At 34.3% G+C, this 22,106-nt stretch overlaps 2 protein-coding genes across 6 annotated transcripts; both read left to right on the top strand.

The window, feature by feature from the left end:
• The first annotated feature begins 5,132 nt into the window (after positions 1–5,132).
• Positions 5,133–5,893, top strand: LOC145637299 (cysteine-rich receptor-like protein kinase 8). Its single transcript, XM_081688763.1, has 3 exons — positions 5,133–5,276; positions 5,395–5,664; positions 5,765–5,893. Exons 1-3 carry the CDS (start codon positions 5,133–5,135, stop codon positions 5,891–5,893), a joined length of 543 nt encoding a protein of 180 aa, XP_081544889.1.
• Positions 5,894–13,475: 7,582 nt separating this feature from the next.
• LOC145636373 (cysteine-rich receptor-like protein kinase 44) lies at positions 13,476–21,944 on the top strand. 5 transcript variants are annotated; one of them, XM_081687919.1, is made up of 11 exons: positions 13,476–15,464; positions 15,597–15,716; positions 15,835–15,954; positions 16,488–16,609; positions 16,743–16,953; positions 17,075–17,312; positions 17,411–17,561; positions 17,711–18,006; positions 20,889–21,126; positions 21,275–21,399; positions 21,545–21,944. In XM_081687919.1, exons 1-9 carry the CDS (start codon positions 14,906–14,908, stop codon positions 20,971–20,973), a joined length of 1,902 nt encoding a protein of 633 aa, XP_081544045.1. In that variant the 5' UTR covers positions 13,476–14,905; the 3' UTR covers positions 20,974–21,126; positions 21,275–21,399; positions 21,545–21,944. The 5 variants fall into 5 exon arrangements, with proteins under 5 accessions (XP_081544045.1, XP_081544046.1, XP_081544042.1 ...); XM_081687920.1 differs by having other exon boundaries at positions 15,600–15,716; positions 21,545–21,943; XM_081687916.1 differs by having other exon boundaries at positions 13,476–15,716; positions 21,545–21,943.
• Positions 21,945–22,106: the final 162 nt, after the last annotated feature.

Genomic DNA, 22,106 nt, shown 5'->3' with positions numbered 1-22,106 from the left:
GGAAGAGAGTTGCAGCTGTAGCTTATGGTGAGGGTCAAGATGAAGAAGAATGCACCAATTACTTCACTAAAGAACAGTATGAGAAGCTTGTCAGTCTTATTCAGCAAGATAAGCAGGATAGCTCTTAGCAGTTCAATGGAATGGCCAATATGGCAAGTAATTGCTTAATCACTTGTCTCAATTCTAAACGAATAGTAGATAGTGGAGCAACTGGTCATATATGCTCAAATTTGAGTTTATTTGATTTATATGATGTGTTTGATAAATTTCCAAGTACAATTACTGTGGCTAATGGAAAGTAGGTAAAAGTTAAGTATATAGGCACTGTGAAGTTAATCAATGGTATAGTGCTTAAGAATGTGCTGCATGTACCTGACTTGCACTTTAATTTGATATCCACACATAGGATCTGTAGAGATATGTGTCGTGACATTGTCTTTACACATGATAAGTGTTTGATTTAGGATCACTCCCAGAACACTTCTCTGGTTCTTGGTAATTTGGACTCAGGTTTGTATGCAGTGTCAGATGGTGACTTGAAGGAGACAGTGAATAAAATTCCCTCAGTAAATTTGGCTGTAGGATATGAAGAAAAGTTGCTGCACTTGAGATTATGTCATTTTCCTTTCAATAAAATGAGTCATATAGATTCTAAGTTCTCATATAAAGCTTGTAATGACAACATCTATCAAAATTTTCCAAAAGCTAGGCAAGTTAGGAAGTCTTTTCCAAAGGATAGTGTTAAGAGTGTCAATTGCTTTGATCTCTTACATGTAGACACTTGGGAGCCTTACAAAATAAGAACTCATGATGGATGTTCTTATTTCTTGACTGTTGTAGATGATATGTCAAGACATATTTGGACATTTTTAATGAAACAGAAGTCTGGTTGTGTTGATATCTTAGAGTTTTTGATTACTTTTATTCATACTCAATTTGGTGTACATGTTAAGAGTTTGAGAACTGATAATGCAAAGGAATTATGTGAGGGCAGAATACTGACAATATATGAGAAGTTTGGGATTTTTCATCAGAGAAGTTGTGTAGATACTCCACAGCAAAATGGAGTTGTGGAGAGGAAACATAGGCATCTTTTAGAAACAACAAGAGCTTTGCTCTTTCAGTGTAAGGTTCCTGCAAGATATTGGAGATAGTGTTTGCTAACTGCAACACATTTAATAAATAGAATGCCATTGTCATGTATTGGTTATGTCACACCATATGAGAAAGTTCATGGAGTTGTAGCTAGCATTGAGCATCTTAAAGTTTTTGGATGTTTGTTTTATGCTGCCACTCTAAAAAATAGCAGGACAAAGTTTGATTCAAGAGCAACACCTTGTGTAATGCTTGGATATCCAACTGGGTAGAAAGCTTATAAGCTTCTGAATTTAGAAACAAATTGATGAGTCATATTTATATAGAGTTTATAGGCACGTTTATGCTAAGTTTATAATAGCTTTTAGGTCTTTTGTTGCTTTTTAGGTCGTAAATACATAAGTTGTTTATTTTTTACTCTATTACGCTCCGTTTGTGTTTTTCTTAATGTTTCAGGTGATTTGATAGACATTTGGACGCTTTCGTAGTGTTTGGAGTTGAATAGGACAATGAAAGGATGAAAAGTCGATGAATCGAGGTTGTTCAATGAAGTATATATATTTGTGCAATATTATTTTGAGATTTATATGCATAAGGAATGAATATAATATCCACAAGAGTTTCTATGCATCTTTCGGAAATGAATTTGAGTTAGAAACGAAGAAAAACGAAGGTTTGTAAAGTTGCAAAACAGACCTTTGATCACTCTTTTGATCATAACTTGAGTTCTACAAATTGAATTGAAGTGATTCAAGTTGCGTTGGAAACTAGACTTGAAGAGCTTTCCAACAGTAGGTCACACGCCTATATACAACGTATAAAACAGAAGTTACAAGCCTGTGAAGTTGACACAATGCCCAGTAGCCCCGAGCGAGAGCTCGCGAGGTAGCTCGCATAGGCCTCGAGCAATAGCAGCCCCGAGCGAGAGCTCACTCGACCAGGGAGCTGTAGCTCCAGTTTAACCACGAAAGCAGCAAGCAAGGGGCATCGTAGCACGTCTTTTGCTTGGCCCTCGATTCCATCGAACATCTTCGTGCCACGTCATCTTCTATCGTCCAATCGTTTGACAACTTGTGTAATTTATATTTTACTTTTCTTTAATTATTTTTAGATTAGTTTTAGGATATTATAAATACTCAAGGGATATTATTTTTCCCTTATGCCTTTTTATATTTTTTTATTTTACGTTCGTTTTAGCTTTCTCTTTAGCCCTAGTTTTTTCATGGACAGCTCCATGGATTCCTCCATGGATTTGTCCTTGAATTTGTTACTTTAATTTATAGAGGTAATTATACTTCTTTACTTTTAATTATGCTTTCTTTATTATTTCTAGTTTTTATTATTTATTTCATGCTAGAGTAGTTTATTTCTAGGGTTTGGGAATCCATGTTTATACTTTAATTCTTGATTGATATTATTTATGATTTGATTATTGATATCTCTAATTGATAGTGTTTTTATTGATAATCTTGCAACCTGATCAATTGTATGATTAATTATTGTTAATAAGAGTTTGAATTGAAAGATCTTACTTTTAGAGGCTTCCCTACAATTAGCAATTCTGATTATGTTAGCGACCGTACTGCATATGTTGAATTGAGAGCGTTAAGACCCGACCGTAGGCTTAGCAATTGCTCTAGAAGATTGATTGATTGAATTGTTATTGATATTTGATAGATCTAGAATTATAAGCATGGTGAACCACAACCCTAGGTCTTTTTATTAATTATTTTTTCCCTCTTTTAATTTAGACTATATTTTCATCCCAATTTCGCGACATAGTTTAGTTTCTCCATACCTTGAAAGCTAGATTGAATAGCCATCTCTCTGTGGATTCGACCCTACTTACCCTACTACATTGTTAGTTGGTTTTGTTAGGAATTTATTTTTGACAGGTGTACGACAACCTATCACAAATACAGTGTTTGTTTCTAGAGATGTTACTTTTCATGAGAGACATTTTCCATTTCATTTCTCAAACAATACACCCAAACCAGACTCAATTTTTCTCCCAGCAGATACAACTTTCAGTTTTACCTTTGATCCTGATATGCTTGATATTTTTGTCCTATTCCCTGACCAAACTAATACTGACCATAAACCAGACCCTCAAAATAACCTAGACACACAAATATTACCTCACCCTGATCATAATATCTCTCATGTACCCCAAACACAACCTCCTTCACCTGAAAGACAGTCAACCAGACCCACAAAGAAACTAGCCTGGATGATTGATTATGTGTGTGCAGTTGATTCTGCAACTTCTCATTGGTGTAATTTTGTTGCCTATGATGAGTTTCCTATTCCATTTAAGGCTTTCATTGCTCAGATTTCAAATGTGACAGAACAAGCTACTTACTTTGAAAGCAGCACATCATTTAGAGTGGATAGATGCCATGAATAAAGAGCTTGAAGCTTTGGCAGCCAACAACACATGGGTTGTTACATACTTGCCTAAGGGTAAGAAAGCTATAAGGTGTAAATGGGTATATAAGGTGAAGCTAAAGAAAGATGGGACACTTGAAAGGTATAAAGCTAGGCTTGTTGCTAAGGCTTCACACAGAAATATGGAGTAGACTATGATGAAACCTTCTCTCCTGTTGCAGAATGATGAAACCTCCTTATTGTTGCTAAAGGCTTCACATGTGCCATGCAACTAAGGAGTTTACTAAGGAGGTTTCAATACTTATCTTGGTGTGATTCTCAGGGAAATACCAGCAGAGTTTCTGGAAGGTTATCTTGGTTATGATATCATTTTCTATACTTCAGTCATGTTTCAATACTTATCTTGGTTATGATGGAAATCAGATCTAGGGTGGACTCAATGGAGCTTTTTGTAATCTTCAAATCAAGTACTATAGAATTTTCAAGTATTAGGTTTATCATTATGGTACTTCTACACAAGATATCGTAAGAAATTTGTAGCCTATAGGAGGGCTAAACAAAATTTGTAGTCTAATAGAGATTTAAGTATGGATGAGCCTCTGCTATGTTTTGTAGGAATTGAGAGATTGAAAGCATGGAAAATCTACGTTTGCAATTTGATGTTATCAAAGTTCCCACTGACAACTTCTCTCCTGAAAATAAAATTGGCTGAGGTGGATTTGGAGTTGTTTACATGGTATGTTTGCGTAATTGACAAATAATATGAAACTAGTGTTTTTTTCTTTTTTCTGTCAAACTTCATACCTGTAATTTCTTTTTGTCAGACAAACATCTTATATTTGTTCACTTTCAAATTTAGGGAACAATTGCAGATGGACAAGCTATAGCAGTTAAGAGGCTTGCAAGTCCCTCAGGGCATGGAATCTGGGAATTCAAGAGTGAAGCATGCTTAGCAGCAAAGCTGCAACATAAGAATCTTGTCAAACTTTATGGATTTTGCTTAGACGGAGAAGAAAAATTACTTGCATATGAGTTTGTGCCAAATAAAAGCCTTGACCGATTTCTATATGGTATGATTTCAATTACAACCTGAACTTTGTTACTACCTCCGGTCCAAATTACTTGCAACTTCGGAATATTTTATATCTCACAAATAATACCCCAAAGTTGCGAGTAATTTGGACCGGAGTTAGTATAAAAGGCCATGTTGGAAAACGCATACTAGATACAAGTAGGGGAGCCCCTTTAAGAAAAGTTCTGATTCTTGATGACTTACTCTTGTCCTGACTGAAATTGTAGGTACAACCAGGGGAGTCCATTTGAAGTGGGAGACTCGACAAAGGACTGTAATGGGAATTGCAAGAGGACTTCTGTATCTACATGAAGACTCCAGATTCAAGATTATCCATCGCAATCTTAAGCCTAGCAACATATTATTAAATGGAGAAATGAACCCCAAAATTGCATATTTCGGAATGACAAAACTTTTCAAGGTTGACCAAACTCAAGAAAATACTAGTAGAGTTGTTGGAACATTGAAAGTTTGATCCTTTCCTATTTCCTCCTTTAGATAAAATTCATAGCCCCCCCAACCCTTGGTCATGAAATTTCGTTTTTTTAATGCGGATGCAAAATACTGCAGTGGTTAGATGGCTCCTGAGTATGCTTCAATAGGGAATTTTTCAGTCAAATCTGATGTTTTTAGTTTTGGAGTCTTATTTCTGGAGATTGTGAGTGGACACAGGAATAGTGTAACTGATCTAAACATAGAAGATGAGAACTTCCTAAATCATGTAAGCTTCGATCATAATATATTATCCCCCTGAATAATAAAAAAAAAGTAAAACCAGTGCCTCTGCTAGAAAAAACTAACATATAAAGCTCTTTAACTGATGTTATGTTTTTGTACAGGCATGGAAGTGCTGGAATGATGGGACCGGTTTAGAGTTGGTTGATCCAAATCTTGGAGGAAATTTCTCGATTCCTAAAATTGAAAGATACATCCATATTGGATTATTGTGTGTTCAGGAAGCTGTAGCTAGACGACCAACAATTGCATCAATCTTGTCTATGCTCAGTAGCCAGTCAGTTGTTCTGCCATCTCTGACAGCGCATCTAGCTTTTCCGTGTAAGAAAAACCTTCCTCAAGCCTTGAGTGCAAGTAATGCTCATTTTTCAGAGGTGTTCACTAATATGAATGGCAGGTAATTCTATTACGTGGAAGCTATGTTACTTAGGAGGCTGATTGATTATGATTGTAATGCTTAAAAATTCTATTCAGGGATCGATTGTTTTACACAAAAAATTTATATCCATCATGTCAATGAATGATAATTATACACAAGATTTGTTAACACAACATGGTTCTGATAATGGTTCTATGGTTTTTCTAGACATTATTATTTGTTAACACATCGAATGATTCTACTTTTATTTAGATCCAAAAGTATCTTTGTGTGTATGTGTGTGTGTGTCCGTTTTTTTTTAATTTAATTTTATTTTTTTTATACTACCTCCATTACATATTAGTTGCAACTTTGGAATTTTTATATTTTACAAACAATACCCAAAAGTTGCAACTAATGTGTAAAGGAGGTAGTAATAGTTTGCCAAGATTGCAAAACTATAGCATATAAATGTCTACACTCTACATCTTCTCCTGCTTCTTCTTCTTGAACATCTTAATCCCATAAGTGGAGTCGGCTACATAAACCAACATGAGGTCTTAAAATATTATAGTGTAGGTGACCTTCTACGAAATCCTCATGTTGGTTCATATAGTGATGTGACAAAGATTTACACTGTAACCCTCCTCCTTTTATCCTAGGACTGGCAGCGTTTCCCGTGGGCAGAGTGTAAAAGTTTGTACACTACATGATGATGCAAAGTTTCACTTTCCTTCCTTTGTTACTTCCCTTATTTAGCATCACTTTGGGAGGGTCTACCACTAGGTGAAAAAAGTAGATTGGCACCGCCCTAAGGCCACCGATTTATAAAAACCGGTGGGGAAAATATGGGGAAACTGAACCGGTGGGAAAAACCAATATTCCCACCGGTTTACCAAACTGGTGGCATTACATTAAAAAAAAGCCCCCTATATATACCCTAACCCTACCCCATTTTCACTCACCAGCCTCTCTCCTCTCCTCCTTCTCTCTCCTCTCCTCCTCTCTCTTCTCGATATGCATGTTCCCCGATTTTTTTTTTTCCTTTTTGCACACTCCAATTTCATATCTTCTCTCTTCTTTCTCTTTCATTTTTCTCTTGTTTTTTTTTGCCGATTCTCGTCTCTTTCTCTTTCGTTTCCACCACCATGAAGGCCACCAAGACCATCTAAATTATTCGAGGTTAGGTTTAATTTCTAGGTTTAATTCGATTTTGGATTTTAATTGATTTTTCTGGGTTTAATTAATGGATTTTAATTGATTTTTGGATGTTAATTCGATTTTTCTGGGTTTAATTGTGTGATTTTAATCAATTTGGGATTTTAATTCGATTTTTCTCGAGTTTTCTAGGTTTAATGATGGGTTTTATTACACGATCTTTCTAGGGTTTTTTTGGTGGTTTTTTTTTTTATTTTCTGGGTTCAATCAAAACGATTTTGCATTTTCTGGGTTTTTTCGGGTTTTTTTTGGGGTTTTTTTTCGGGATTTTAAGGTTTCTGGGTTTTGTGGGTTTTCTGGTTTTTATTTTGTTAATTAAACGATTTTTCTTGGTTTAATCAAACATGCATGCGTATTTTTGGGGTTTTTTCGGGGGTTTTTTTTGGGGTTTTTTGGGGTTTTTGGGTTTTTTGGTTTTTATTTTGGGTTTTTTGGGATTTTTGGGTTTCCTTGATTTTATTTTGGGTTTTTCTGGGTTTTCTGGTTAGTGACTTTTATTAATTTTTTTGTTTTAATTGATGCAGGTTAATTGATTTAGATCTTAATTAATCGAAGATTCAAGATGATCGAATATAAGTCGAAGAATTAAGATGTTGTTGGGGTTTTTTCATTTTGATGTTGTAATTTTTTTTTTGATTTATATTGTTTTTTTTTTTATTTATACATTGTAATTTTTCATTTTGATGTTGTAATTTTTTTTTTGGTTATATGTTGTAATTTTTTCGATTATAATGAATGAAATTGGTCTATTATATTTAAATTTGATGTTTAATTTTTTTGGGAAATTCTCTTTGGTAAACTCCAATTATTTCATTTTCTAAGTGGTAAACATTCTTAAATTTTATTATCAATGGTAAACCTAAATTTTTTGTTACTCTTGATAAGAGTTATTTTAATGAAAATCCTTAACTATAGTTAGTTTTATTATTTTTTGAATAGTTAATTCATTATAAAATATTTATAAAAAAAAAAAACCATATCCCTCCCCCACCCAGCCTAGCCACCAGCAGCCCCCCTCCCCCAGCCGGCGGCCAAGCCCCTGACGGCGACTCCCAAGCTCCCCCTATCCTCGGCCGACGACACTCAACCTCCCCCACACCCTCAGCCACCGTCGTCCAGTCTCCCCGCCCCACTTTCTCTCTTTCCTCTATCTCGACACATCCCCCACACCCTCAACCACCATCGTTCGCTAACCACCCCCCACCCTCAGCCACCGTCGTTGCTAACCACCCCGAAAAACAGCCCTCTTCCTCGACGAGTCCCCTTCTCTTTCGCGCGGCCCGAAAACCTTAAACCCCACCTAAAAACCCGAATTCGATTTCTGGATTTGGATGAACGAATTTGGGTTTTTGGGTTGGATTTAGGGTTTTGGGTCGGAGAACAGAGGAGGGGGGTCGTCGGGGAAGGGGATCAGTTTTCGGGGTGGTTAGTGAGGTCGACGGTGGATGAGTGGTTTCGAATGGGTTATAGTGGTTTTGGGGGGCCGAAAAACAAGGGAGGGGTAGTTTGGGGGAGGGGAGTGGGCGGTTTTTGGGGAGGATTGGGGTGGAGCGAGAGTCGAGCTGGGGGGAAATGGGGAGAGGGTATGGTGGTCGGTGGGTGGAGCAGCGGGAATGGGGACATGGTGGCAGAGTTGGGGTTAAGGAGGAGTGCAGGGTGGCTGACGGGGGAGGGGCTGCTGTGGGTGGGGTTTGCTTTATTTTTTTTATTTTTTTTTTTAGGTTTGATAAAAAAATATTTCTAAAATAAATGAAAAAAAAAAAACTAACTAATTATGGTTAAATATCTAGTTAAAATTCATCATTAATGTTGTAATTGACTCAATATAAAAATTTAAGTTTACCATTGATAATAAAATTTAAGAACGTTTACCACTTAGAAAATGAAAAAGTTGGAGTTCACCAAAGAAAATTTCCCAATTTTTTTTTTTTTAGTTAATTGGTTAATTATATTTTAAGTGAAAAAGACAAAAAAAAAAAAAAAAAAAAAAATTCATTTACATTGCCACCGGTTAACCGGTGGCATTTATATTTAACACCCAAAAAAAAAAAACGACAATGTTTTTTGTCACCGGTTAACCGGTGGCAATATTGATTTTTAGCACCGATTTTGAACCGGTGGCTTTTTGATGGAGAATTGCCACCCCTCAAATGCAAACGGTTCAAAAACCGGTGGCATAAGGGAGTTTTGAACCGGTGGGCATTTATCTTTTTCTACTAGTGTACAAAACATCATACGGTGTAACAGCAGTTTTTACACAAATAGAGCTTAAGATATTAGAATTTCATACAGTATTATACATATCCACCTAACAGTTGGCTATTATACGCAATAAAAAGTAATACTCACTGCAGACACAGTTATACCCTGGAGTGGACCTAGCTCTCTATTATCAAGGGTAGAGCTCTGTCACAGCAGCGTCATTAACTGACAGTGAATGAGGTCCATCAAATGGGTGAACAAACAGAACACAGGATTTTGCATATTAGCACATGTGAACTTAGACATGATTGCTGAAAAGAGGAAAAAAACATCCTCTGGAGCCGTAGCTGTAGTCTAGTTGGACATGCTGACCTCTTATTTATTTGATTGAATATTCATTCGATTCGGAATAGCTCTTTTTTGTGCTATGGGAACCCAACTGGCACTCTGTATGTGCTGCTATGATAGTAAGATCTTCCTCATCTCTTATGCCGAGATAAATTAAAAGGAGAATTCTCACTCAATGAATCTATATTTATAGTGTAGCATGGGACAGTTTTGTATGAAAAATGCTGGTTGTGAAATTACTTCCAGAGTCATATTGTTATGCTAAACACAGCAAATCGATGTGTATGCATCTAAGTATCTCAGCACTAAAAGGAGGGGATTGTGCATTAAAAAAAAAAAATTAGCTTCCACATTATAAATATACTATATTGCGTTTTCTGTGTGACTGACAATTCAAGACCGTGTGACCGGACTTACTTATTCATGGATTACTTGGTTGGTTAGCGCGTTTTTTGTGTGGTTGGTGTATTGGTGTGGTTGGCTGACACACACCAAAACACTTATCGGGGTAACTATTGATTGATTGAGTAACCGTGACCACACCGAGTAACCCCTAACCAATGGAGTAACCCGCGACAACCACATATAGAGTATGAAAATTTGTTAATACTTCGATATTATTATAAAAGTACTAATATTTATATACGGTATGCCCAATCACCATAGAGTTACAGTATTACGTTAGTATAAGGGTTACTTATGATTGTTAATATAGAGTACTCTATCAATATTGTAGGATTTACTTTATTATTAAGAGTTAATAATAAGTATAAATCTATAATAAGAGTTTATCAATACTATTATTATAAAAGTTATTCGTGTTTTTACAAGTGGTCACACAATGTGATTGACTGTATAAAATATGCGTTGTTATATACTTCCGCCGTTCCAAATTAGATAACACGTTTTGACTTTTGATACTATCAATCAATCAATACTATATACTAAAAGACACACGAGTACGTACGCGACACATGTCATCTTCTGGTGTGTCCTTAGTTATTATTTTTTTTTAAAAAAAATTTAATTAAGGAAACAAATCATTTACAAAAATCATATATCTATATATATATTTTTGTACATATTCCATATTGCCACGTAATAATTATTATAGTCAAAATAAAAGATTTATTCACAAATCTTTCTAAAAAAATTGTGCAATATATACCAAAAATTGTTGTGAAAATAAAGGAAAACATCAGAGATTGAGAGAGAATTAATCTATTTATGTTATTTCATATATTAGGGGTATATATACATAGAATATAATAAGTAGGGTTTGCTTAGATAACAATAAACCCTAGATCTAGAATAATCCGGAAACATACAAAGAGGATAATGGATATCAACACTATATTTTCACAACACTCCCCCTTGGATGTCCATTATCGAAGACTGTGCCTCGTTAAAACCTTAATTGGAAAAACCCTATGGGATAAAAACCTAATTAAGGAAAAAGAGTACAACATTCGATCTTCGTAATACGCTTGAGATGCTGCCTCATTAAAAACCTTACCAGGAATTATATGATGGAACCGAAAAATAATGCATTCGCATTATATAATAGACGTACTAGTGAATAAGGGATCTAGGATATATGTCCATTTTAATGTCATCGACAAATGATAATAATAAAACTTTATCATGGACCAAAAGTCCAATGAAATATGGATTTTTAAAATCCACACTGTACAGTGTCTTGCATTATTTCGAGTCTTATGTATGCTCATATGCATGTGTGATTCATAGGTTATTGGATTATTCATTGCATATGTTCGAAGTTGTTGTATGCATTACTTATTGTATAATTTGTTTAGATGTTATCATATATTTTTTTCTTTAGACCACACCCAATTGATGAGACAAAGATCACGAAGGAAGTACGATATATTGCTAAACCCAAATAATGATGAACTGTCAATTAAATCGAAAAGCAATTATGTATATGTATAGAAATCAAAAGAATTATTAATCGTTTAGAGTTTTGGTGGTGATAACGTGTTGTGAAAATAGAGGAAAACATCAGGGATTGAGAGAGAATTAATCTATCTATGTTATTTCATATATAAGGGGTATATATACATAGAATATAATAAGTAGGGTTTGCTTAGATAACAATAAACCCTAGGTATAGAATAATCCGGAAACATACAAAGAGGATAATGGATACCCACACAATATTTTCATAACAAAAATAAATATTTTTAAATAAATAGTGACCTATTTTACAATATAAAAAATATTGCTCGGATTTTTTGCCTACTTTGTTTTAGTTGTGTATTGGAAACTACAATTAAAATTTCAAATATCAAATTAACATATCACATACTTTTATTAATTCTTGACTAATTTATGATTATATAATTTCTCAATCAATAATATTAACTATATATAAAGATCACCGTGCATGGCATGGGATCTAACCTAGTTCCTGAATATTGCATTGACTAATATTATAATTTATAAGGATATAAAAAATAGCCATGTAAGATTTTGTTAGATTAGTTAAAGATATGTAAGATTAATCTTTTGACTCTTGCATTGGCAAGATAAAAGAAACGTGCCAAATATGGAACGGCGAAGGTATATTCCATATTCCCATGATATGCTAGTTAATTATTTTTAATAAAAAGAAAATGTTATACATAGCCCTTAGGGCTACATATAAGCATTTTATTTACACCTGAGAATCGTAAAAAGTTAAGAAATCATCAAATATAAACACTAATAAGTAATAACACTGATTTACGCGTGTTTTTCCTAATTTTATACAATTTTTAAAAGCATATTTAGGGTCTGTTCTGTTCACCTTATTTTCACTTATTTCAGGTTTAATAAGTTCGGATAAGTTCAGTTAAGTTCAGATAAGTTCATATAAGGGTTAATAAGTTCAGATAATATAAGTTCAGGGTTAATAAGTTCTAAATTAACGTTCTCCTCACCTTATTTCCACTTATTATATTTATATAGAGTTATTACTAATCAAGATTGCTTTTCACTTTTTTTTTTGTAAAATTTTATGTGTTTTATTATCATGACTAGATAAATTTTGCTTATATAAAAGTTAAGCAAATCAACAATTTTATTATTAATGTGAAAAAAACAAAGTGAAATTATCAAAATGCTAATATTTTCATATTTTATTGCTTTTATTTTAATATATTGTTATATATATACTCATATTACCAATATGTTACACAATATGTTTCAAGAATGACAAATAATGTCTAATAAAGTCTTATAAGTGTTAATAAGGTTCAATAAGGTCAAATGAGTGAAAATAAGTGTTAATAAGTTCAGATAAGTTCAAATAAGGGTTGATAAGTTCAGATAAGTTTAGTTAAGTAAAAATCAGGTGAATAGAACACACCCTTAGGGTCTTTTCTGTTCACCTTATTTTCACTTATTTCAGGTTTAATAAGTTCAGATAAGTTCAGTTAAGTTCATATAAGGGTTAATAAGTTCAGATAAGTTTAGGGTTAATAAGTTCTAAATTAACGTTCTCCTCACCTTATTTCCACTTATTATATTTATATAGAGTTATTACTAATTTAATCAAGATTGCTTTTCACTTTTTTTTTTGTAAAATTTTATGTGTTTTATTATCATGATTTCATAAAAGAATAAAGTAACATTTGCATAAAAAATAAAATTAAAGTAACGTTATACTCATAAGTTATGGTAAGACTAGATAAATTTTGCTTATATAAAAGTTAAGCAAATCAACAAGTTTAATATATTAAAAAATGCTTATATTTTCATATTTTATTGCTTTTATTTTAATATATTGTTATATATATACTCATATTACCAATATGTTACACAATATGTTTCAAGAATGACAAATAATGTCTAATAAAGTCTTATAAGTGTTAATAAGGTTTAATAAGGTCAAATAAGTGAAAATAAGTGTTAATAAGGTGTAATAAGTTCAGATAAGATTGATAAGTTCAGATAAGTTCAAATAAGTAAAAATCAGGCGAATAGAACACACCTTTAATGCTTATATATATCCACAACTACGTATAACATTACCCTTCATAAAAATGAAAATAAAAGCAGTTGATCAATTCAATAGAGCCCATCAACAAATTAGAATTAATGGGTCAGTCTTATCCATTCTTCGTCGTCGATTTTGTCTCCTCATACTCATTGATTGCTGCTCGCTGCTTCAGATATGACCATTTCACTTCAATTTGTGTTTGACATTTTCTTTGTTGATTTATTTTGGAATTTTGAACTATTCGTAGAAAATTTTATAATACTTTCTTGCGTAATGATGAAAAACCTAATCTTTCAGTTTATGCACAATTGATTGAAATTGAAGCAAAATATGAAAATTATAACAAATTTGAACATCCTTTGAAAATCACCAGAACCCCAGTTTGTTTTGTCATTAGTTTTCGAATAATTGTTGTGGCTTACTTGAATTTTGATAGATAGTCTACTTTTTCTTTCAAGATATTATGCTTAATTGTTTATTTGATCAATTGTTGATGCTTTAATTGAATTGGATTCATGTTAACTCAACATTTGTGATGGTAATTTACTTGTCCTTTAATTTGGCTAATTGTTTGTATACAACTGGATTTATTTTGACATTCAATAGTTAATAGTGATGGTAGATAACTTTAAAATAAGGGGTTTTGTTTGTTTGTTTAACTACCAAATTTAGAAGCTACTTTTTACCCAATTTATTCTTTGATGCAATTGGTATGATATATATGTAACACTGTATTTTCGTTTTGTTAACTGCTTTCTTTATTAAAAATTGCACTTAGTGACATGAATCTTTGCGTATAATCAGTGACATGAGCTTATAACTTCCGAGCTCTCCAAATCATTGATGTCCCATTGTTATTTTCTAGCTCCAATGATCATTGTATTTGTGCTACTGGTTTTATGAGGTTTCCGAATTTAAGGTACATTTGTTAAGAGTGGGTGTTACTAATCCCAAAATTTAAGTTTGTTTCCTATTTAAGCTAAGGTTCATACAACCATATTTTGAAAATTAAAAGCGCTGTGGATTGATTATTAATCTGTTTCGATTCGTGAATACTAAAGCGTGAAACTATGGTTAGAGCTTAATTATGTTGAGTAGTTGATTTCCATCCTATATTCAAACCCCCACATAGCTGGTTGTCTGAAGCATAGAATTCACAGTTTCTGAATATCCCTGTAAACTCTTTGAAAAAGTCTAATTGAAGTGCTTTCTGTCTCTTTATAAACTATAATAGAGTCTGATCTTGATTGCCTTTCAATTTTATGTCTTTGACGGAGTATCATTTTGATTATTTGTACCAGAAAGTGGGTGGAAATCATAAACATTAATGAAATTGGTTTTCTTGTTGAGAAGGAAAATTAAATATTTAAGCTTCTACTGATAAGTTTCTGAATGCTCAACTTGGTACTATATAATCTCATTGGACCCTGCATGCCTTTCAATCATATTCTTGAGTTAGGGCCGTATTTGAAATTAATAAGAGTGAATGTGTATCTCACCTCATAGGGTCTTGCATGCTTTTATCCTACTTTTAATCAAAACAAATATTTTTGTATACATCAAATTTATGCCAATGACTTTATTTTATCCAAAAGCTATCTGTCTGCTCTGTCTTTCAATTTTTTTCTTCAGGCCTGTTGTTTCTGAAGACCAAGTCACTTTTATGCAGCAGTTCTGTTCAGAGGGACACTATGATCATGGAAGTGTATACCAAAGCAATCTTAATCTTCTATTAACCAATTTTTCCTATGAGGCAGTCACAAATAAATTCTACTATTCCACTATGGGTGAGGGTGTTGATAAGGTGTATGGCCTCTTCCTCTGTAATGGAGGCTTTACTGTTCAACTTTGCCAATACTGCATCTCTGTAGCAGTAGGGCAAGCTCAACAAAAGTGTCCTAATAATGTTGAAGCAATATTGTTTTATGGACAATGCATGCTACGTTATGCAAACCACTCCATATTCTCCATTCTGGATGATTCTGTTTATTTCAACTACGACTTTGGACCATCAGTTTACAAGCAGTTTGATCAGCAATTATCAAGTGAGTTGATAGACCTTTCCAATAAGGCCATAATTGATAATACGACCTTGGCTTCTGCAACTGGAATGGTCTATGTTAGCATAAACATAACAGTTTCTGCCTATGTTGACTGCACTCCTGATTTGACCCCAGCAGACTGCAACAAGTGCCTGCAAACGGGGCTCAACAGGCTTCCAATGAATGGAAAGCAAATAGGGACAACTGTACAACCAAGTTGTCGATTACAATACCTCTTCATTGATTTCAACCCAGGTGGGTAAAAGATCCTTATGTTATATATTTAGTCCTGGAAGCATGCACATTTTCTTAAATTATTTCTTTCATTCTTGATTTTATTTGATACCTTAAGTAAGTGTATTCTTAAATGCAGGGAAACGGTTTCACACATCATATATTTCTCTTAGTGCAATCGCTGTAGTGGCAGGGGTATCATTCATCTTGAACTTCTATATGTGCTTCCGAAAAAGCAAAGCAAGAGGGAAGCCCACTGGTAAACATCGAATGAACCTTTATGCTATGCAGGGAAATGGAATTTCAATTTGATACGGTGGATTTCTTTATATGTCTTTTATTCATGTGTTGTTTAGACTCTCCTTACTCCATTGGGAGATTATATCATGAGAGGCAGAGTCCTATTAATCACTACATGAGAAAAGATGGGTCGTGTTTCCTTTTGACTGTTAGAGTTGGTTGGAGTTAGAATTTTGCTTTCTATCATTAAATCTTTGATTGAGTTACATCCCTTCTACTAGTTACTACAAACTAAGTTTGTTTACAAGGCAAGTAACTTTTTGTGTGTGTGTGTGTGGGGGGGGGGGGGGGGGAGGGTGGTAACAGGTGGATGGTAATGTGATGTATTTTAGATCGAAGAGATTGAGAGTATGGAAAATTTGCATTTGCAATTCATCAAAGTTGCCACTGACAACTTCTCCCCTGCTAATAGAATAGGTCGAGGTGGATGAGGAGTTGTTCACATGGTAATTTGTGTTGTTTATAGGCCACTTTCTGTCATGTGTTTTGCAGGTATTGAAGAGATTGAGAGTATGGAAAATTTGCATTTGCAATTTAATGCTATCAAAGTTGCCACTGACAACTTCTCCCCTGCTAATAGAATAGGTCGAGGTGGATTTGGAGTTGTTTACATGGTAATTTGTGTAGCTTATAGGTCACTTAAGTTCTATTCTTTTTTGTCTTTGTTTGGACTATGTCAAGCTTCACTAATAACTTGATGCCTTCTTGTTGGGATATGACATTTGTTTTATTCCTTTGTGATTTCAGGGGATTCTTCCTGATGGACAAGCTATAGCTGTTAAGAAGCTTGCAAGCCCTTCTGGGCAAGGAATTAGGGAGTTCAAGAGTGAAGCTTCCTTAGTAGCTAAGCTGCAACACAAGAATCTTGTCAAACTTTATGGATTTTGCTCTGAAGGAGAAGAGAAGTTACTTGTTTACGAGTTTGTGGCAAACAAGAGCCTTGATCGCTTTCTTTTTGGTACTTGTAGTTAAAACTTTGTTATTGAAAACCATATTAGAGAGTAGCATGTCCAAAAACTACAACATTGACTGAAGAAATGTTCTGATTTCTTGATTGCTTGTCTTGGTTCAAACTCTAGATTCAAAGAGGGAAGTCCAATTGAAGTGGGAAACTAGACAAAAGATCATATTGGGAATTGCAAGAGGACTACTGTATCTCCATGAAGATTCACGATTCAAAATCATCCACCGTGATCTTAAGCCTAGCAACATCTTATTGGATGGAGAAATGAATCCTAAAATTGCAGACTTTGGAATGGCAAAACTTTTTGAGGGTGACCAAACTCAAGGAAATACTAGTAGAGTTGCTGGAACATTGTAAGTTTATTTAATTCTTTCCCACCTCTGACCCCTATTACTTGTTCGTTATTTCTCATTACAATGACTTGTTATCTTTATGTGAAAACTTAATGCAGTGGCTACATGGCTCCTGAGTATGCTTCATCAGGGAATTTTTCAGTCAGGTCTGACGTGTTTAGTTTTGGAGTCATACTGCTAGAGATTGTGAGTGGACAAAGGAATTATATATCTGATCTAAAAGAAGAAGATGAGAACTTGTTAAATCAAGTAAGCTTTAATTAATACGAATTCCTCTTTGCCCCCTTATTATCACCCCCCTCCCCCCCTCAACACCAAAAAATAGAGAAAAAGATCCCACCTCTGTGTGTCAAATGTATGGGATGATTCTCTGTAGTTAATGTTATGTTTAAGTGCAGGCATGGAGTCTCTGGAATAGTGGGAATGCCTTAAATTTGGTGGATCCAAATCTTGGAGGAGAATTGATTCCTGAATTGAAAAGATGCATCCATATTGGATTGTCATGTGTCCAAGAAGATGCAGCTAAACGACCAGCAATCGCATTAATCTTGTCCATGCTCAGCAGCCAGTCAGTTGACCTACCTCCCCTTACAGCCCCTCCAGCTTTTCCATGTAGGAGAGAGATGTCGCAACAAGTTTTGAGTGGAAGCAATGCAATTCTTACAGAGGAAGTTTTTACTTATGTGCATGGCAGGTAATTCTGTGACTTGGGAAGAAGACAAATCATGAATATCATACATGAAAATGATATACTATATAAAAATTATTCTATGTAAAGCGCAATATATATGGTGTTGCGTTGTTTTGGTGCCAAAGATATCGGTGTTAGATGCCCGTAAATTTTACCTTGTATTGCTGTTTAGTGTTGTTACTTTATATTCTTCATGATGACCTTAGAGGAAAAAAAAGAAAATAAAAGAAAAATTAGATGTAGTTTTTGCTTGCACCTCCACCTATTTGGTATTGAATCGAACTTACCTGATGAAATGACTGTATATAACTGTTATGAACAGCCAAAGATTGTACAAGGTATCCTGTTGTCTACGTTCCTTGTTCCTGTCTGGTGCTTCATTATAACTTCATCAGCTATGTGCTTTTTACTTAAATATATCTTATTTATTGAGCATTTTGCAGTTGGTACTTGGTAGTCTTGGTACTCGGGTAAGCCATGAATTTTCTGTACAGGAGCTGAGATTCCCCTAATTTCATTCCCCGCTTTATTTTCCTAACCCCGCCTCAATGGTTTCAAATCTTTGTAGTTAGCTTTTCAGCGGGGCATTTTCTATCTGTGACTTTCTTCTATGTATTTTCGTTGTCAAAACCTTAAAAAAATGAACACGGTAACAAACAAGCTACCATTGCTAGTGGTATTAAGGAAAACAGAATGGTTTTTATAGCGTAACAGTATTGCTAAATGCTAGATCCAACATGTTCCACCCAACATACAACAGAGTGTCGAAGTATGGTAGCTAATTGTATAGTTTCCTACAACATAACTTGCAGACGTGCAGTTTTGCTTAAGTAGTGTTTATTTTTTACTACAAATTCAATGTGGTACTTTGAAGGAGTAAGAACCAATATGAGCTGAAAGATGAAGGAATTGAGCTAGTGATGGCATTTTCTGATGACGGAGAACCATGATCAAAGCCATGTACTTTTGAGGTCACCCTTCCTGCTAATACTGCAAAATAATTCATTGCTCTTGTATTCACAAAATCACAAGTATATAACCAAATTTTACTAGGCTAGTTTCTATAGCTTATTGCATAGAATTTGATTACATTCTTCTGTAGATATCTTTTTTATTTGGCCACTTTCATTTTAAGGCTTTATGTGCATTGGCCTATCTTTCTCTGAGTATGTACTATATAGTGATGAAGTGTATGTTAAGATATATGATCATGCATGTTGTTTGATAGCCTCTTTCCTAACAACTTCGCATATAAAAAAGCTCCTATATTATGTATGTAGATAAAATCTGATACAAATATTAGCAAATAATATTATGTTAAAGTGAGTAGCACTTCAAATAAGAAAAATAAAACAGGTGAAGTAGTAATAAGGCATGATTGCCATAGATTATTCTACCATTTAGTGGTTGTTGTGTATGTTGACAGTTGTTCACACAAGTGCATGAGTAAATCACACTATGATTTTGACACTCACTAGCTACCAGCAATTTCGCTTGGCCACTGTTTGAAACTGTTGGGTGTTAAATAACATGATCTATCATTGTTTTTGGAATTCATTCCATGTGTATTTCTCATTTTTCTTTCTTTTATGCTGTCCTTTTGGTGCTTTCTTGCACTCAAATCTTCAAACTAGTAATGATTGGTATCTTCATTCAATGATTGGTTCTTTTTTCTTGGATACGACACATAATTATACTGAACAATACAAGTGTGATAAAGTACATGGAGAAGACTATAATGATCATAGCCCAAGCAGAGATAAGAGGGGTGAAGGAAATGGTCAAAATTGTGATCTGATATTTTTGAGATTTCGAATGGATTGTAGTCCATTTGTTCCTTGAAATTAGTGCACATGATGAAAAATGTTGATGCAAACATGGGAGTTCATCTCTGGTCTGAATATTGGATTGAAATCGTGTTAGGAATTGCTCCAGGAATTCTGTATCTCCATGTATAAACTTGATTTATACCCACATCCCATACCTGGAGACATCTTGTTGAATGGAGAAATGATTTCCAATGCAGATTTCGGAAGAGAGTTTCTGTATCATTGTTAGTTTATCGCCTCACAACCACTTCTTATCTGTAAGGCCAGGGTTACTTACATGTATCACAAGCATAATCTCCCCTTGTCATGATTCATTGCTAATGCTGAGGCCCGTGAAGCATGATGTGGTTAATCTGGTGTTACCAGAGTTCCAGAGATAGTGAGCAGAAATGGGAATAAATGTCTAATTCACAAGAAAGGATGATTAATTGTTAAATCAGGAAACTTTTAATCTTCATTCTGGTTCAAAGTGTCCCTTTCCCTCGACTAAATGGCGGATATACATCTATATAGGGGTGGTAGTAAGCTCTAAAATGATTATTTGTCAATATTTTGGATGATTATGAATTTATGACCATCTAAATAATAAATATTCTATAGATTTACAGTTGTTTTTGTGATAAATGTCATTTTCAATGTTCTATCATTTCACTCAGAATCTGGTGATTTTTTTTATTTATCCTCTGGTCATTTCATATAGAATCTGCTTAATAAATCAAGAAGTCTTCTTAATCCATATTTTTTTGAAAAAATTCTTTTGGTTCACACATTTGATCAAATACTTGCCTGGGCTGTGATATCATCTTCTACCAAGTGGACTCTGAACAAGTCTTTTGCTTTTAAATAGTATATACTACCAAAAAAAAATTACTTGAATATGAGTCTGTGCCAAATAAAAGCCTTGACCGATATCTATATGGTATAATTTCAGTTACAACCTGAACTTTGTTATAAAAGGCCATGTTGAAAAATGCATACTAGATACAACTAGGGGAGCCCCTTTGAGAAAAGTTGTGATTTCTTGATGACTTACTCTTGTCCTGGCTGAAACTGTAGGTACAAACAGGGGAGTCCATTTGAAGTGGGAAACTCGACAAAGGATTGTAATGGGAATTGCAAGAGGACTTCAGTATCTATATGAAGATTCCAGATTCAGCGTCATCCATTGCGATCTTAAGCCTAGCAACATATGATTGGATGGAGAAATGAACCCCAAAATTGCAGATTTCGGAATGGCAAAACTTTTCGAGGTTGACCAAAATCAAGGAAATACTAGTAGAGTTGCTGGAACATTGTAAGTTTGATCCCTTCCTATCTTCCCCGCTAGATAATATTCATAGCCCCTCAATCCCTTGGTCATGAACTCATGAAATCTCTCTTTTTTTTTCTTTTTTTTTTTTTTAATTTTTTTTTTAAATTATTGTGGATTCAAAATACTGCAGTGGTAACATGGCTCTAGAGTATGATTCAACAGGGAATTTTCAGTCAAATCTGATGTTTTTAGTTTTGGTATCTTCTGGAGATTGTGAGTGGATGCAGGATAGTGTAACTGATCTAAACAAAGAAGGTGAGAACTTACTAAATCATGTAAGCTTTAAGCCTTTAATCATAATTTATTATCCCCCTGAATTATAAAAAAAAGTAAAACCACTGCCTCTGCAAGAAAAATCTAATAGATAAAGCTCTTTAACTGATGTTATGTTTTTATACAGGCATGGAAGTGCTGGAATGATGGGACCGGTTTAGAGTTGGTTGATCCAAATCTTGGAGGAAATTTCTCAATTACTGAAATTGAAAGATACATTCATATTGGATTACTGTGTGTTCAGAAAGATGCAGCTAGACGGCCAGCAATTGCATCAATATTGTCTATGCTCAGTAGCCAGTCAGTCAGCTGTTCTGCCATCTCTGACAGCGCCTCCAGCTTTTCTGTATTAGAGAAACCTTCCTCGAGCACTGAGTGCAAGTAATGCTCATTTTACAGAGGTGTTCACTAATGTGAATGGCAGGTAATTCTATTACGTGGAAGCTCTGTTACTTAGAAGGCTGATTGATTACAATGCTTGAAAACTCTATATAGGGATTCTTTTACACAAAATTTATTTCCATCATGTCAATGAATGATAATTATACTCAATATTTTGCTTGTTAACACAGCATGATTCTAATAATGGTTTTCTGATTTTGCTAGACATTATTATTTGTTAACACAACAATTGATTCAACTTTGATGTGGATCCAAAAGTATCTCTGTGTGTGTGTGTTTTTTCCCTG

Source organism: Chenopodium album, chromosome 6 (genome assembly GCF_948465745.1).
Source record: "Chenopodium album chromosome 6, dcCheAlbu1.1, whole genome shotgun sequence".
Taxonomy (NCBI): Eukaryota; Viridiplantae; Streptophyta; class Magnoliopsida; order Caryophyllales; family Amaranthaceae; genus Chenopodium; species Chenopodium album.
Note: the sequence above shows the minus strand (reverse complement) of the source record. Positions and strands in the feature narration are given on the sequence as shown.

Coding starts and splice junctions, on each gene's coding strand:
- LOC145637299 (XM_081688763.1), top strand. CDS start 5,133: ATGGCTCCTGAGTATGCTTCAATAGGGAATTTTTCAGTCAAATCTGAT. Junction 5,277..5,394: donor ATGAGAACTTCCTAAATCAT/GTAAGCTTCGAT, acceptor GTTTTTGTACAG/GCATGGAAGTGCTGGAATGA. Junction 5,665..5,764: donor GTAATGCTCATTTTTCAGAG/GTGTTCACTAAT, acceptor AATTCTATTCAG/GGATCGATTGTTTTACACAA.
- LOC145636373 (XM_081687916.1), top strand. CDS start 14,906: ATGTGTATCTCACCTCATAGGGTCTTGCATGCTTTTATCCTACTTTTA. Junction 15,717..15,834: donor CTTCATTGATTTCAACCCAG/GTGGGTAAAAGA, acceptor TCTTAAATGCAG/GGAAACGGTTTCACACATCA. Junction 16,610..16,742: donor GATTTGGAGTTGTTTACATG/GTAATTTGTGTA, acceptor TTGTGATTTCAG/GGGATTCTTCCTGATGGACA.